The 15550-nt window shown below is 45.8% G+C and overlaps 1 protein-coding gene across 11 annotated transcripts in view; it reads left to right on the plus strand.

Annotated features, from left to right (window-relative positions):
- The window catches only part of plcb4b (phospholipase C, beta 4b), a 133217-nt gene that overhangs the window by 59010 nt on the left and 58657 nt on the right, over nucleotides 1-15550 (plus strand). For all 11 annotated transcript variants that reach the window (XR_013794323.1, XM_079583440.1, XM_079583447.1 and 8 more), the window contains 8 exons: nucleotides 5246-5348; nucleotides 5561-5641; nucleotides 5867-5926; nucleotides 10216-10356; nucleotides 10725-10804; nucleotides 11663-11716; nucleotides 11789-11870; nucleotides 15288-15388. Coding sequence is in view for 10 of the 11 variants with exons in the window: in XM_079583440.1 (XP_079439566.1) it covers nucleotides 5265-5348; nucleotides 5561-5641; nucleotides 5867-5926; nucleotides 10216-10356; nucleotides 10725-10804; nucleotides 11663-11716; nucleotides 11789-11870; nucleotides 15288-15388 (683 nt within the window). In the remaining variant the exon portion in view is untranslated. The remainder of the gene's footprint in view (nucleotides 1-5245; nucleotides 5349-5560; nucleotides 5642-5866; nucleotides 5927-10215; nucleotides 10357-10724; nucleotides 10805-11662; nucleotides 11717-11788; nucleotides 11871-15287; nucleotides 15389-15550) is intronic.

Below are 15550 nucleotides of genomic sequence, written 5' to 3' on the forward strand. Positions count from 1 at the left end.
AAGTTATTAGCATAATATAAGTGAAACTTTGGACAGGTGGTGGCGCTAGAGGGAATGAGTTAGAGACACCAAAATTGGTGCAATTACTGTTGGGAATGTCCTCTATCAGAATGTCAAACCGGAACAACTTTCCCGCATACGCTTCTATGGGCTGCCATAGACGCCCAGTCGGAAGAAGCAGAATAATAATAATAATAATAATAATAAGAACCGGAACGAAAACAATAGGTGCCTCCGCACTTTCAGTGCTTGGCCCCTAAATATAGCTGCAAGCAGCCATTACGGGGCCAAGCGCAAAAGCAGACGACGAGATATGCCTACATGGCTGAAAGTGTGAGACAAACTGCAGCAAGGAGCAATTAAAGACATTTGAAGATGAATTTTGGCAAAATGGTTGAAAAATCACATACAATAACTAAAAATATTGATTATCACTTTCGACCAATAGGTGGCGCAGTTACGAAACTGATGTGGTCAGAGTGAAGTGACAATGACACATACAAAGTTTGGTGTCAATATGTCAAGGCATTGCAGATATAAAGCCTGAATAGTCATTTTGACATCATGCCTCAACTTTGCCACTGCGGTATACGAAAACGGTTTCGTCTATCGACACGAAATCCATAACTTTTACTCGGCACGGTCTGGAGATGACACGATCCGATTTTGGTGAAAATCGGACGTTCGGTCTAGGAGGAGTTTGAAAAAGTAGGTTTTAAAAGAAAATAAAGATGGCGGACAGGAAGTTTGGCTGACTATGGCAAAATTGGTATCTATGTTTTCAGCATAACCCAAGGAATCTATTGAGATCAGTGTCATTACTATAGGCAAATTTATTCAAAAGTTATTAGCATTTTTGGAAATTTCATTATAACTTTTGACCAAAAGGTGGCGCTGTCTCATAATCTTTTGAGTACCTTTAGGGCCTTGTATTGATGACCCATACTGAGTTTCGTAACGATACGTTCATGCGTTCATAAAATACAGCATTTTAGCACATAATTCAAAATGGCCGACAGCCAAAATGGCCGATATAGGAAAATTGGATATCAGTCAACTCAGCATGACGCCCTGAATCTAACGAGACCACTTTCGTGATTTTTGGACAAACCGTTCAGAAGTTATAAACAAAAACATAAATTCTTCATATCTCCGGACCAGTAGGTGGCGCTGCGCCAAAACGCAGCTTGTAGCCTCAAGTCATGCTTGTGATGACATGTACCAAATTTGGTCTGAATCCGATAAAGCGTTGTGGAGATACGGCCTTACGTCTGTTTTCGCAAGCGCTACGTAAAATTTATTTGCGCGGTATTCGAGAACGGTAATTCGAATCAACTTGATTTCCATAACTTTTTGTCGTCATGGTCTGGAGATGATCTGATTCAATTTTCGTGAAATTCGGAGCAACGGCCTAGGAGGAGTTCGAAAAAGTAGGTTTTTCGGAAAATTCAAAATGGCGGGAAAACTATTATGACGGAAAATGACGTCATATGGTGCAGTCGAATCGTCGTGAGCTCAGGAATCAGAGGAAAAAAGAATTTTGTTTCTAGCCCTTGTGGTTCAAAAGTTATTAGCATAAACATGAGTGAAACTTTGGACAGCTGGTGGCGCTAGAGGGAATGAGTTGGAGACTCCAAATTTGCTATGGTGATAGTTCAGGCTGTCCTCTATCACTGTGCCAATTTTCATAAGTTTCCCGCAAACGGTTCTATAGGCTGCCATAGACGCCTAGTCGGAAAAAGAAAAAGAAAAAGAAGAATAAGAACGGGAACAGATACAATAGGTGCCCGCACCTTCAGTGCTTGGCCCCTAAATATAGCTGCAAGCAGCAATCACCGGGGCCAAGCGCAAGCAAGACGACAAGACATGCCAAAGTGGCTGGGAGTGTGAGACCCACTGCAGCAAGGAGCAATTAAAGACATTTGAAGATGAATTTTGGCAAAATGGTTGAAAAATCACATACAATAACTAAAAATATGATTATCACTTTCGACCAATAGGTGGCGCAGTTACGAAACTGATGTGATGTGGTCAGAGTGAAGTGACAATGACACATACAAAGTTTGGTGTCAATATGTCAAGGCATTGCAGATATAAAGCCTGAATAGTCATTTTGGCATCATGCCTCAACTTTGCCACTGCGGTATACGAAAACGGTTTTGTCTATCGACACGAAATCCATAACTTTTACTCGGCACAGTCTGGAGATGACACGATCCGATTTTGGTGAAAATCGGACGTTCGGTCTAGGAGGAGTTCGAAAAAGTAGGTTTTAAAAGAAAATAAAGATGGCGGACAGGAACTTTGATTGACTATGGCAAAATTGGTATCTATGTTTTCAGCATAACCCAAGGAATCTATTGAGATCAGTGTCATTACTATAGGCAAATTTATTCAAAAGTTATTAGCATTTTTGGAAATTTCATTATAACTTTTGACCAAAAGGTGGCGCTGTCTCATAAATTTTTGAGTACTTTTAGGGCGTTGTACTGATGACCCATACTGAGTTTCGTAACGATACGTTCATGCGTTCATAAAATACAGCATTTTAGCACATAATTCAAAATGGCCGACAGCCAAAATGGCCGATATGGGAAAATTGGATATCAGTCGACTCAGCACGATGCCCTGAATCTAACGAGACCACTTTTGTGATTTTTGGACAAACCGTTCAGAAGTTATAAGCAAAAATATAAATTCTTCATATCTCCGGACCAGTAGGTGGCGCTGCGTCGAAACGCAGCATGTAGCCTCAGGTCATGCTTGTGATGACATGTACCAAATTTGGTCTGAATCCGATAAAGCGTTGTGGAGATACGGCCTTACGTCTGTTTTTGCAAGCGCTACGTAAAATTTATTTGCGCGGTATTCGAGAACGGTAATTCGAATCAACTTGAATTCCATAACTTTTTGTCGTCATGGTCTGGAGTTGATCTGGTTCAATTTTCGTGAAATTCGGAGCAACGGCCTAGGAGGAGTTTGAAAAAGTAGGTTTTTTGGAAAATTCAAAATGGCGGGAAAACTATTATGACGGAAAATGACGTCATAGGGTGCAATCGAATCGTCGTGAGCTCAGGAATCAGAGGAAAAAAGAATTTTGATTCTAGCCCTTACGGTTCAAAAGTTATCAGCATAGACATGAGTGAAACTTTGGACTGTTGGTGGCGCTAGAGGGAATGAGTTGGAGACACCAAAATTGGTGTATTTAATGTTGGGACTGTCCTCTATCAGAATGTCAAATAAAATCAACTTTCCCGCAAGCGGTTCATAGGGCTGCCATAGACTTCAATGGCGGAAGAAGAAGAAGAATAATAAATATAGCTGCAAGCAGCAATCACCGGGGCCAAGCGCAAGCAAGACGACAAGACATGCCAAAGTGGCTGGAAGTGAGAGACCAACTGCAGCAAGGAGCAATTGAAGACATTTAAAGATGAATTTTTGCAAAATGGTTGAAAAATCACATACAATAACTAAAAATATGATTATCACTTTCGACCAATAGGTGGCGCAGTTACGAAACTAATGTGATGTGGTCAGAGTGAAGTGACAATGACACATACAAAGTTTGGTGTCAATATGTCAAGGCATTGCATATATTAAAGCCTGAATAGTCATTTTGGCATCATGCCTCAACTTTGCCACTGCGGTATACGAAAACGGTTTCGTCTATCGACACGAAATCCATAACTTTTACTCGGCACGGTCTGGAGATGACACGATCCGATTTTGGTGAAAATCGGACGTTTGGTCTAGGAGGAGTTTGAAAAAGTAGGTTTTAAAAGAAAATAAATATGGCGGACAGGAAGTTTGGCTGACTATGGCAAAATTGGTATCTATGTTTTCAGCATAACCCAAGGAATCTATTGAGATCAGTGTCATTACTATAGGCAAATTTATTCAAAAGTTATTAGCATTTTTGGAAATTTCATTATAACTTTTGACCAAAAGGTGGCGCTGTCTCATAAATTTTTGAGTACCTTTAGGGCATTGTACTGATGACTCATACTGAGTTTCGTAACGATTCGTTCATGCGTTCATAAAATACAGCATTTTAGCACATAATTCAAAATGGCCGAAAGCCAAAATGGCCGATATGGAAAAATTGGATATCAGTCAACTCAGCACGACGCCCTGAATCTAACGAGACCACTTTTGTGATTTTTGGACAAACCGTTCAGAAGTTATAAGCAAAAACATAAATTATTTATATCTCCGGGCCAGTAGGTGGCGCTGCGCCGAAACGCAGCATGTAGCCTCAGGTCATGCTTGTGATGACATGTACCAAATTTGGTCTGAATCCGATAAAGCGTTGTGGAGATACGGCCTTACGTCTGTTTTCGCAAGCGCTACGTAAAATGTATTTGCGCGGTATTCGAGAACGGTAATTCGAATCAACTTGAATTCCATAACTTTTGGTCGTCAAGGTCTGGAGATGATCTGGTTCATTTTTCGTGAAATTCGGAGCAACGGCCTAGGAGGAGTTCGAAAAAGTAGGTTTTTCGGAAAATTCAAAATGGCGGGAAAACTATTATGACGGAAAATGACGTCATATAGTGCAGTCGAATCGTCATGAGCTCAGGGATCAGAGGAAAAAAGAATTTTGTTTCTAGCCCTTGTGGTTCAAAAGTTATTAGCATAAACATGAGTGAAACTTTGGACAGCTGGTGGCGCTAGAGGGATTGATTTGGAGACTCCAAATTTGCTATGGTGATAGTTCAGGCTGTCCTCTATCACGGTGCCAATTTGTATAAGTTTCCCGCAAACGGTTCTATAGGCTGCCATAGACGCCCAGTCGGAAGAAAAAGAAAAAGAAGAAGAATAAGAACGGGAACAGATACAATAGGTGCCCGCACCTTCAGTGCTTGGCCCCTAATAATAATAAGAACCGGAACGAAAACAATAGGTGCCTCCGCACTTTCAGTGCTTGGCCCCTAAAAAGAAGAATAAGAACGGGAACAGATACAATAGGTGCCCGCACCTTCAGTGCTTGGCCCCTAATAATAAGAACGCCAACAAAAACAATAGGTGCCTCCGCACTTTCAGTGCTTGGCCCCTAATAAGAACCGAAACAGATACAATAGGTGCTCGCACCTTCAGTGCTTGGCCCCTAAATATGAGACGCATTCAGATTCTGCTGTAAACTCATTATTCAGATCGGTTCAGTAAAGCCATATTAAAATCCAGTGAGTGTGTATTCAGTGTTTTGCGGATGTTGATGTTGTTCCCCATCATGTGTGTGTTCCAGGTCTGAGTGACACACAGTCATGACCAAATCATACCAGTTCAACTGGCAGAAGCGAGTTCCTGACTTCCTTCAGGAAGGAGCCGCATTCGACCGGTTCGATGAGGTACACACACACACACGCACTCACACACACGCACACACACACACACACACACACACACACACACACACACACACACACACACACACACACGCACGCACTCACTCACACACACACGCGCGCACACACACACACACACACACACCTCTGTCACATGTTTTATGACGTGTGTTTGTCTGTCCAGAATAACGCTCTTCCTCCGCTGTGTTTTTCAGGATCCCTTCGTCTTCGAGCCCGGCTGCCATTTTAAAGTCGACGAGTTTGGCTTCTTCCTCACATGGAAAAGTGAAGGAAAGGTGCGATTTATCTGTTCACACACATCACACACACACACACACACAAGTGCCATTAAATCACTGCGTGTTTCCTCAGATCTTCATCATTTCTGTTCAGACTTTGAGATCATGTGTTTTAAAATACATAATTATACATATATAAGCTTATAATTTTAAGAAATGTGTATTATTATAATCTGTGCCGATGAGCCTGATGAACCGTGTGTGTGTGTGTGTCTCCTGCAGGAAGGGCAGCTGCTGGAATGTTCTCTGATCAACAGCATTCGTCCCGCAGTCGTGCCGAAGGTAAAGACGTCTGATTCCTGATCGATTGAAGTGAATCCTGCAATCAAACACTGAATCGTTCAGATGAGTTGATCATGATTCGCTGCTGATGGGATAAAACTGGGATATAGTTACACTCTTGAAAGTGTCTGACATACTTAAGAATTTAGTAAAGTTAGTTAGTCTCCCGTGAACGTTAGTCAGAGTTACTGTTGTTGTGGTGAAGATGAGGCATTATGGGATTGACAGTACAGATGATGTTCAGATATTCTAGATTTCTAAAACATCATTAAAAGTCCCTTATGTTCCAAGAATATTTAGCTAACATTCCCATTAAGTTACAAACTTTATTTCTGAAAATTCTCTGAACATTCAAAACGCCCAGTTCCCTATCAATACTGTTTACTTGTATTCCGTTGTAAATCACGCTTTGGGAAAACTAATTTTTCGCAGAAATACTGTAGCCTGATTGAATCACGCATTGAACCGAACTTGTGGTCTGAGGTGAGCAAGGTGAACGATTATGATTAATAGAATGACAAGATTACGAGGTGAATTCCTCATTGAGAGCGGAGCACATGGTGATCTGTCAAAACTCAACCATGTGCACCAAGACAACAAGGAAACACAAACCAAAAACTGCTTGCTCACCGTGTCGCCGGCGGAAGTCCTCCACCAACATCTGATCCAAGATGTTCCGAGGCGGAATCCAGCTCCTCTCCTCTGGACCATTGCCCTCCCAGTCCACCAGATACTGGAAGCCCCAGCCCCGGCATCTGACATCCAGCAGTTAGTGTACACACAGGAGAGCCATCCACTAGACAAGGGGGAGGGGGGCAGGGGAAGAAACAACAGGATTTAGAGGGGATCTAAACACAGGTTTGACCTTGGAGACGTTAAAAAAAGGTTGAACCTGACGAAGACTGAGGAAACTTGACCCTAATAACCACCAAACTCCGATCCTTGGTGATACGGTATGGGCCATTGAACCTAGGAGCCAGTTTACGAGAGGCTACCCTGAAGGAAGGTCCTTAGTAGACAAGCCACACACATAGCGAAGTGGGGAGATCCGATGTCGATTAGCTACTGCCTTGGTCCGTCTAGAAGTCCGGGCCAGGACCCCCTCAGCCCTCCTCCAGGGGACCGCAGCGTCGGGTTCCTGTGCAGGAGACCAGGTTAGACACTTCCGCCCGTCCACCCCCTTAGGAAGGATGGCTTCGACCGGCCTCCTCTCGCCTCCCGATGTCCCAGGAGAGGGACTCCACCACCACCCCCTTAGGAAGGATGGCTTCGACCGGCCTCCTCTCGCCTCCTGATGTCCCAGGAGAGGGACTCCACCACCACCCCCTTAGGAAGGATGGCTTTGGCCGGCCTCCTCTTGCCTCCCGATGTCCCAGGAGAGGGACTCCACCACCGCCCCCTTAGGAAGGATGGCTTCGACCGCCCTCCTCTTGCCTCCTGATGTCCCAGGAGAGGGACTCCACCACCACCCCCTTAGGAAGGATGGCTTTGGCCGGCCTCCTCTTGCCTCCCGATGTCCCAGGAGAGGGACTCCACCACCGCCCCCTTAGGAAGGATGGCTTCGACCGCCCTCCTCTTGCCTCCCGATGTCCCAGGAGAGGGACTCCACCACCGCCCCCTTAGGAAGGATGGCTTCGACCGCCCTCCTCTTGCCTCCCGATGTCCCAGGAGAGGGACTCCACCACCGCCCCCTTAGGAAGGATGGCTTCGACCGCCCTCCTCTTGCCTCCCGATGTCCCAGGAGAGGGACTCCACCACCGCCCCCTTAGGAAGGATGGCTTCGACCGCCCTCCTCTTGCCTCCCGATGTCCCAGGAGAGGGACTCCACCACCGCCCCCTTAGGAAGGATGGCTTCGACCGGCCTCCTCTCGCCTCCTGATGTCCCAGGAGAGGGACTCCACCACCACCCCCTTAGGAAGGATGGCTTTGGCCGCCCTCCTCTTGCCTCCCGATGTCCCAGGAGAGGGACTCCACCACCGCCCCCTTAGGAAGGATGGCTTCGACCGCCCTCCTCTTGCCTCCCGATGTCCCAGGAGAGGGACTCTACCTCCGCCCCCTTAGGAAGGATGGCTTCGACCGCCCTTCTCTTGCCTCCCGATGTCCCAGGAGAGGGACTCTACCTCCGCCCCCTTAGGAAGGATGGCTTTGGCCGGCCTCCTCTTGCCTCCCGATGTCCCAGGAGAGGGACTCCACCACCACCCCCTTAGGAAGGATGGCTTCGACCGCCCTTCTCTTGCCTCCCGATGTCCCAGGAGAGGGACTCCACCACCACCCCCTTAGGAAGGATGGCTTTGGCCGGCCTCCTCTTGCCTCCCGATGTCCCAGGAGAGGGACTCTACCTCCGCCCCCTTAGGAAGGATGGCTTCGACCGGCCTCCTCTTGCCTCTCGATGTCCCAGGAGAGGGACTCTACCTCCGCCCCCTTAGGAAGGATGGCTTCGACTAGCCTCCTCACCGGGAGCCCCGAACAGACCAGAGAGGGCATTGGGCTAAACATTCTTGGACCCTGGACAAGTCCGAAAGGGTGAAGTTAAACTGACCAAAGAAAAGTGCCCATCAAGCCTGGCGTTCCCATCAACCTCCTGGCTGAACGGAGGTACTTGAGGTTCTTATGATCCGTCCAGACCAAGAAGGGCTGTGCTTCCCCTCTAGCCAATGATCCCACTCACCCAAGGCCATCCTGACTGCCGACAGCTTGAGCCTGGAAACCGGACACAAACATGATTAAACTCGACAAGACTAGGGTAATATAAGTGTAAGGCTAACCGATGACAGGTGAGCACGGTGAATGATAATAATTAATAAAATGACAAGAGGGCGCGGTGAACGCTACAATGACAGTGGAGCTCATGGCGAATCTGTCCAACCAAGACCAACAAGACACACAAACCACAAACACAAGAGACAACAGAAACTGGGCTGATCAGGCCAAAGACCTGTTTGCTGGGTTGGCTGGTGACAGAGAGAAAAGACTCGACTGCCGTCATGTGTGTGAAACCGGAACACAGTAGATGATCTGCATGAGGTGCGTTTCTGTCCATCAGATCATGTGACGTGTGAAGTGATGCGTCATCTACTGCGTTACAGGGAACGTTCTACAAGCTTTGCTAACTTTCTGGCAAGGTTATGAACAAACGTTCTTCCAGTAACGTTAATAGAACATTCATTCAAAGTTACATGGCGTTTAATAATCCATCAGCACAAAACATTATCTATACATCATTCATAGAGCGTTTTTTTCTGAAACATTCAGTTGAATGTTCATCTAAAGAGTTTTCTAAATGCTACTAGTTTCAGAGAATATTCAAAAGTAACGTTCACATAATGTTTATTTTCTCTTCTACTTTATATCTATTTATAGCAATAAACTATATTCCGTTGACTGCGTTAGGCTGAACTGGGAAGGGTCACTGCACTTGTTGACCAGCTTCTATTGCTCTCCTCATCTGTAAGTCTGGATAAAAGCGGCTGCTAAATTATTAAATGTAAATGTAATGTTTGAAGAATGATAAAATGGAATGTTCACTTAACGTTCTCATAACTAAGATTTTAAAAAACATTAATAGACTGAATGTTTTGAACGTTAAGAGATAATTCAGAATTAATCTTTTCATATTTTATTGAGAACATTAGCTTATTGCAATAACGTATTGCTCTTAGATGATATTATGTGTGTGTGCTGCATCAGATGATGTTCATGTTGTTCAGGAGAAACACTGAGACTCTGTTACTGTGTTTGCTTTACATCTGCACTCAAGTGTTATTGACAGTCAGAGATTATATTTCATATTCTCTGTGTGTGTCAAATATTGACCTGGTGTGTGTCGCTTCGCAGCCGCGCCTGTGTGTAGTGTGTGTGTGTGGAGCAGTTACAGCAGGAACTGACTTTACGCACCATTTACCTGTGTGTGTGTGTGTCCGTGTGTGTGTGAGACAGAGATAGAGAGTAAGTGTGTGTAGTGTGTGTCTGGAGCAGTTCCAGCAGGAACTGACTTTATGCACCATTTACGTGTGTGTGTGTGTGTGTGTGTGTGTGTGTGTGTGTGTGTGTGTGTGTGTGTGTGAGAGAGAGAGAGAGAGATAGAGAGTAAGTGTGTGTGTGTGTGTGTGTGTGTGTGTGTGTGTGTGTGTGTGTGTGTGTGTGAGAGAGAGAGAGAGATAGAGAGTAAGTGTGTGTAGTGTGTGTCTGGAGCAGTTCCAGCAGGAACTGACTTTACGCACCGTTTACGTGTGTGTGTGTGTGTCTCCTCATGTTGAAGCTTCTCATGTTGAGTGTGTGTGTCTCCTCAGGACTCTAAGATGCTGGCGTGTCTGGAAGCCTCTGGGAAGAGTGAGGTGGATCTGGACCGGATCATCTGTGTGTGTAGCGGACAGGACCTGGTCAACCTCAGCTTCATGTACATGGTGACCGACAACACCGACACCGCCAAGGTAACGGTTGCCACGGGAACGCACGTGTGACCCAGTCAGAGCAACCCGCGTGTGATGGATGAATCCTCATAAACCACATTATCAACTAACCTCAACTCATGTTCTCATATTCAGTAATATGGTAATATTCTGATTCGTGAATCACAGTGAGTCAGTGAAACGAGTCATTTGTTGTTCATCCACTCCAGTTGGTCAAACTGACTCTTATTCCAACTTAATGTTGATGTCCTTTATTAATGTTATTAATATTAATATTAATGTTTCATGTCACAGATCTGACAGTGATGTAATAGTTTGATTCATGAGATGAATCATTCAGAGCGACTCCTGATTCATCGTGTTTAACTCCTCCTTGTTTATGATTGCAGAAGTGGATGGAAGGCCTGAAATCCGTGATTCACAACTTCAAGGCCAATAACGTGTGTCCGATGACGTGCCTGAAGAAACAGTGAGTAGATCCCCGAGAGACTCGAACCACACAGAGATATGAGCTCATGTGATCTGGCCTACAGTGCAAACAATGATGATCTTCCTCACTGCCTGCGTTTACATGCAACCACATCACCCGCTAGTACTGGGACTGACGGCTCAATCGCACCGAAAGCTTCATGTAAACGCCGTAATCGACCCGACTGAGCTCGATCCCAGTGAAGTTTCAATGGGATTGAAAGGAGTGTTCATTCCTTTTCTGATCCAATCGAGAGGACATGTGAACACTTGATCGGATTGAACACCGAAACTGAAAAGACTGTGCATGTGCAATGACGTAGAAATAGCGTAATGACGTAGAAATAGCGTAATGACGTAGAAATAGCGTAATGACGTAGAAATAGCGCAATGACGTAGAAATAGCGTAATGTGTAGAAATAGCGTAATGACGTAGAAATAGCGTAATGACGTAGAAATAGCGTAATGATGTAGAAATAGCGTAATGACGTAGAAATACCGTAATGACGTAGAAATAGCGTAATGACGTAGAAATAGCGTAATGCCGTAGAAATAGCGTAATGGTGTAGAAATAGCGTAATGATGTAGAAATAGCGTAATGACGTAGAAATAGCGTAATGATGTAGAAATAGCGTAATGATGTAGAAATAGCGTAATGACGTAGAAATAGCGTAGTAGAATGTCGTAGTAATGATATAGAAATAGTGTATTGACTTAAGTGTTTTTCAAATTTCTACGTCATTTATAAATACATTTTCCTCTTACCCCCCCCCCTCTCTCTCTCTCTCTCTCTCTCTCTCTCTCTCCCTCCCTCTCTCTCTCTCTCTCTCTCTCTCCCTCTCTTTCTCTCTCTGTCTAGTTGGATGAGACTCTCCTTCGTGACGAACGTCAGCGGGAAGATCCCGGTTCGAGGGTGAGTGTGTGTTTTGTCCCCGTCGTCTCTGTGTTCTGGAGTGTTTTATCTGACGGGTCTCGTCTATCGTAGCATCACTCGGACCTTCGGCTCGGGGAAAACGGAGAAGGGAATCTTCCAGGCGCTGAAGGAACTCGGTCTGCCCAGCGGGAAGGTCAGAGGTCATCCTATCAGATCTCTCGCTTGTGATTTAATCTGATCAGTGTGTTTCTGTTCCTGCTTTTATTGTGAAGAACACGCCCAGACCAGGCAGAAAACAGAGAAATACATCAATAAAATAAGTAATAAAAAGATTAGATCAAAATAAACTGTTAAAATAATAAATTAATAAAATAAATTCTAAAAACTGATGAAAATTAATTACAAGAGTTCAATTAAAAATAAACAAATAAATAGATTAAAATAAATAAATGGAAAGAGAATAAAAGAAAAAATAAATGTTTAAATAAAATAAAAAAATGAATGAATGAATAAAATAAATAATAAAAATAGATTAAAATGAATTATAATATGAATATATACAAATAGATTTAAAATAAACCAATAAATAATAAACAGTACAATAGAGTGAGTAGATAAACTTAATAAAGTAAATGTTTTCCAAATAATACTGTACACATATTTATAATATTTATTTTTCACAGTATAGATTGGGTCCTTAAACTTGAAGACTATTATGGATTTTTGAAGTTGACCTGTCGTGTAGTGTGTAACACACCGCTGAAGTGAATGACAACATCCGGGAAAGTTTTAAATCTGAAAGTGCACCGTATATAAAGTTATTGTCTTTCAAACGTAAGCGTCGTAAGAGTCAATGAAATTAATTGTTTTTCAAACGAGTCATAAGCCGTTTCGTTGTGACGTCAAGACGAAACATTAGCATATTGCCCGCCCACTTATCGCGCGCGCAGACACCAGGGAAACTCAAACCGGCCGCGGATCCCTGTGGAGACCGAGGTGACGCTGTGATTGGCCAGTTTCCACTGCCCAAGGACGAGCATGTGAAGAATCAGGGGTTAAAGTTCATCTTTACCAGACACCACAGCAGTATAATCCTCAACTATTCCTGTTCCCTTTATTTTACTAACTGTCTGGCCAATCAGAGCAGAGTAGACTAATCACAGCAGACTGAGCTGTCTGGCCAATCAGAGCAGAGTAGACCAATCACAGCAGACTGAGCTGTCTGGCCAATCAGAGCAGAGTAGACTAATCACAGCAGACTGAGCTGTCTGGCCAATCAGAGCAGAGTAGACCAATCACAGCAGACTGAGCTGTCTGGCCAATCAGAGCAGAGTAGACCAATCACAGCAGACTGAGCTGTCTGGCCAATCAGAGCAGAGTAAATCAATCACAGCAGACTGAGCTGTCTGGCCAATCAGAGCAGAGTAAACCAATCACAGCAGAGGGATTTAGAGAGATTGATTCATTTGGCGAGTCGTTTGAGAATCATTGAAAATGTGGTGATGTGCAAATGTATATTATGAGAAAATGAATCAGTTTTTTGGAGGTGCTGATTCTCATCCCAGCCGCTTCACACTCTGCTGCAAACCGTCCCAGTGCATGCTGAACGTCCTGGTCTGATGGGGCCAACACAACAACATCATCTGCAAAGAGCAGAGACGAAATCGTGTTGTTCCCAAACCGGACACCCTCCGGCCCCTGGCTGCGCCTAGAAATTCTGTCCATAAAAATTATGAACAGAACCGGCGACAAAGGGCAGCCCTGCCGGAGTCCAACATGCACCGGGAAGAAGTCTGACTTACTGCCGGCAATGCGAACCAAGCTCCTGCTTCGGTCGTACAGGGACCGGACAGCCCTTAGCAAAGGACCCCGGACCCCATACTCCCAGAGCTCCTCCTCAGGCCGCCACGAGGGACACAGTCGAATGCCTTCTCCAAATCCACAAAGCACATGTGGATTGGTTGGGCAAACTCCCATGAACCCTCCAGCACCCTGTAGAGGGTATAGAGCTGGTCCAGTGTTCCACGGCCCGGACGAAAACCGCACTGTTCCTCCTGAATCCGAGGTTCTACTATCGGCCGTATTCTCCTCTCCAGTACCCTGGCATAGACTTTCCCAGGGAGGCTGAGAAGTGTGATCCCCCTGTAGTTGGAACACACCCTCCGGTCCCCTTTCTTAAAAAGAGGGACCACCACCCCGGTCTGCCATCCCAGAGGCACTGTTCCCGACTGCCACGCGATGCTGCAGAGGCGTGTCAGCCAAGACAGCCCCGCAACATCCAGAGACTTGAGGTACTCAGGGCGGATCTCATCCACCCCCGGTGCCTTGCCACCGAGGAGTTTTTTGACTACCTCGGTGACTTCAGCTTGGGTGATGGACGAGTCCATCTCCAAGCCCTCAGCCTCTGCTTCCTCAATGGAAGACGTGACGGCGGGATTGAGGAGATCCTCGAAGTATTCCTTCCACCGTCCGACGACATCCCCAGTTGAGGTCAACAGCTGCCCACCTCCACTGTAGACAGCGGTGGTAGGGCACTGCTTCCCTCTCCTGAGTCGCCGGACGGTTTGCCAGAATCTCTTCGAGGCCAGCCGATAGTCCTAGTGTGAAGCGGCTGGGATGAGAATCAGCACCTCCAAATCCGAGGCCATGGTCCTCAGTCGGAAAAAGGTGGCTTGCCTACTTCAGGTTGGTGGAGAGTTCCTGCCTCAAGTGGAGGAGTTCAAGTATCTTGGGGTTTTGTTCACGAGTGAGGGAAGGATGGAACGGGAGATTGACAGACGGATCGGTGCAGCTTCTGCAGTAATGCGGTCGATGTACCGGTCTGTCGTGGTGAAGAAAGAGCTGAGCCGCAAGGCGAAGCTCTCGATTTACCGGTCAATCTACGTTCCTACTCTCACCTATGGTCATGAGCTTTGGGTCATGACCGAAAGGACAAGATCCCAGATACAGGCGGCCGAAATGAGCTTTCTCCGCAGGGTGGCTGGGCGATCCCTCAGAGATAGGGTGAGAAGCTCGGTCACTCGGGAGGAGCTCAGAGTAGAGCCGCTGCTCCTCCACATCGAGAGGGGTCAGCTGAGGTGGCTCGGGCATCTGTTCCGGATGCCTCCTGGATGCCTTCCCGAGAAGGTGTTCCGGGCGCGTCCCACCAGGAGAAGACCCCGGGGAAGACCTAGGACACGCTGGAGAGACTATGTCTCCCGGCTGGCCTGGGAACGCCTCGGTGTCCCCCCGGAAGAGATAGAGGAAGTGGCTAGGGAGAGGGAAGTCCCTGCTTAGACTGCTGCCCCCGCGACCCCGGCCCCGGATAAGCGGAAGAAGATGGATGGATGGATGGATGGAATCAGTTTTTTGACCTGTGATGCATGTAAACCTGTAGGAGACTCCAAAACAACATTAGGAAACTTTAAAATATCATAATAGGGGCCCTTTAAAAATGAATCGTTGCCTCTTAAATGATCAGATATGAGCGTCCATCTAAAAACTCTTGAAAACCTAGTTTAATCTGAGTAATATTGAAAGAACCTGCCAGTTCAGGAAACGGACACCGATATAATCTGATTGGTCTGGTTTCCAGCGGCTGTCTAACTGCTGACCGTCTTGTGTCCTGCAGAACGATGAGATCGAGCACTCGGCCTTCACCTTTGACATCTTCTACGCCCTCACTCAGAAGATCTGCCCTCGCACAGACATCGAGGAGCTCTTCAAGAAGATGTAGGTCCCCCGCGCTAGCACAGCGGTTAACTAGCTGTCAGAGAGATGATGGACAGCAGCACTAACTACAGGAGAGCGACTCTAACGCTTCAGCAGTTCAACATTAACCTGTGTTTCACTAACTGAGTGTCTGTGAGCGTTAGACAGGAGTCGTACTGATGC

This window comes from Phoxinus phoxinus, assembly GCF_949152265.1.
Source record: "Phoxinus phoxinus genome assembly, chromosome: 16".
Taxonomy (NCBI): Eukaryota; Metazoa; Chordata; class Actinopteri; order Cypriniformes; family Leuciscidae; genus Phoxinus; species Phoxinus phoxinus.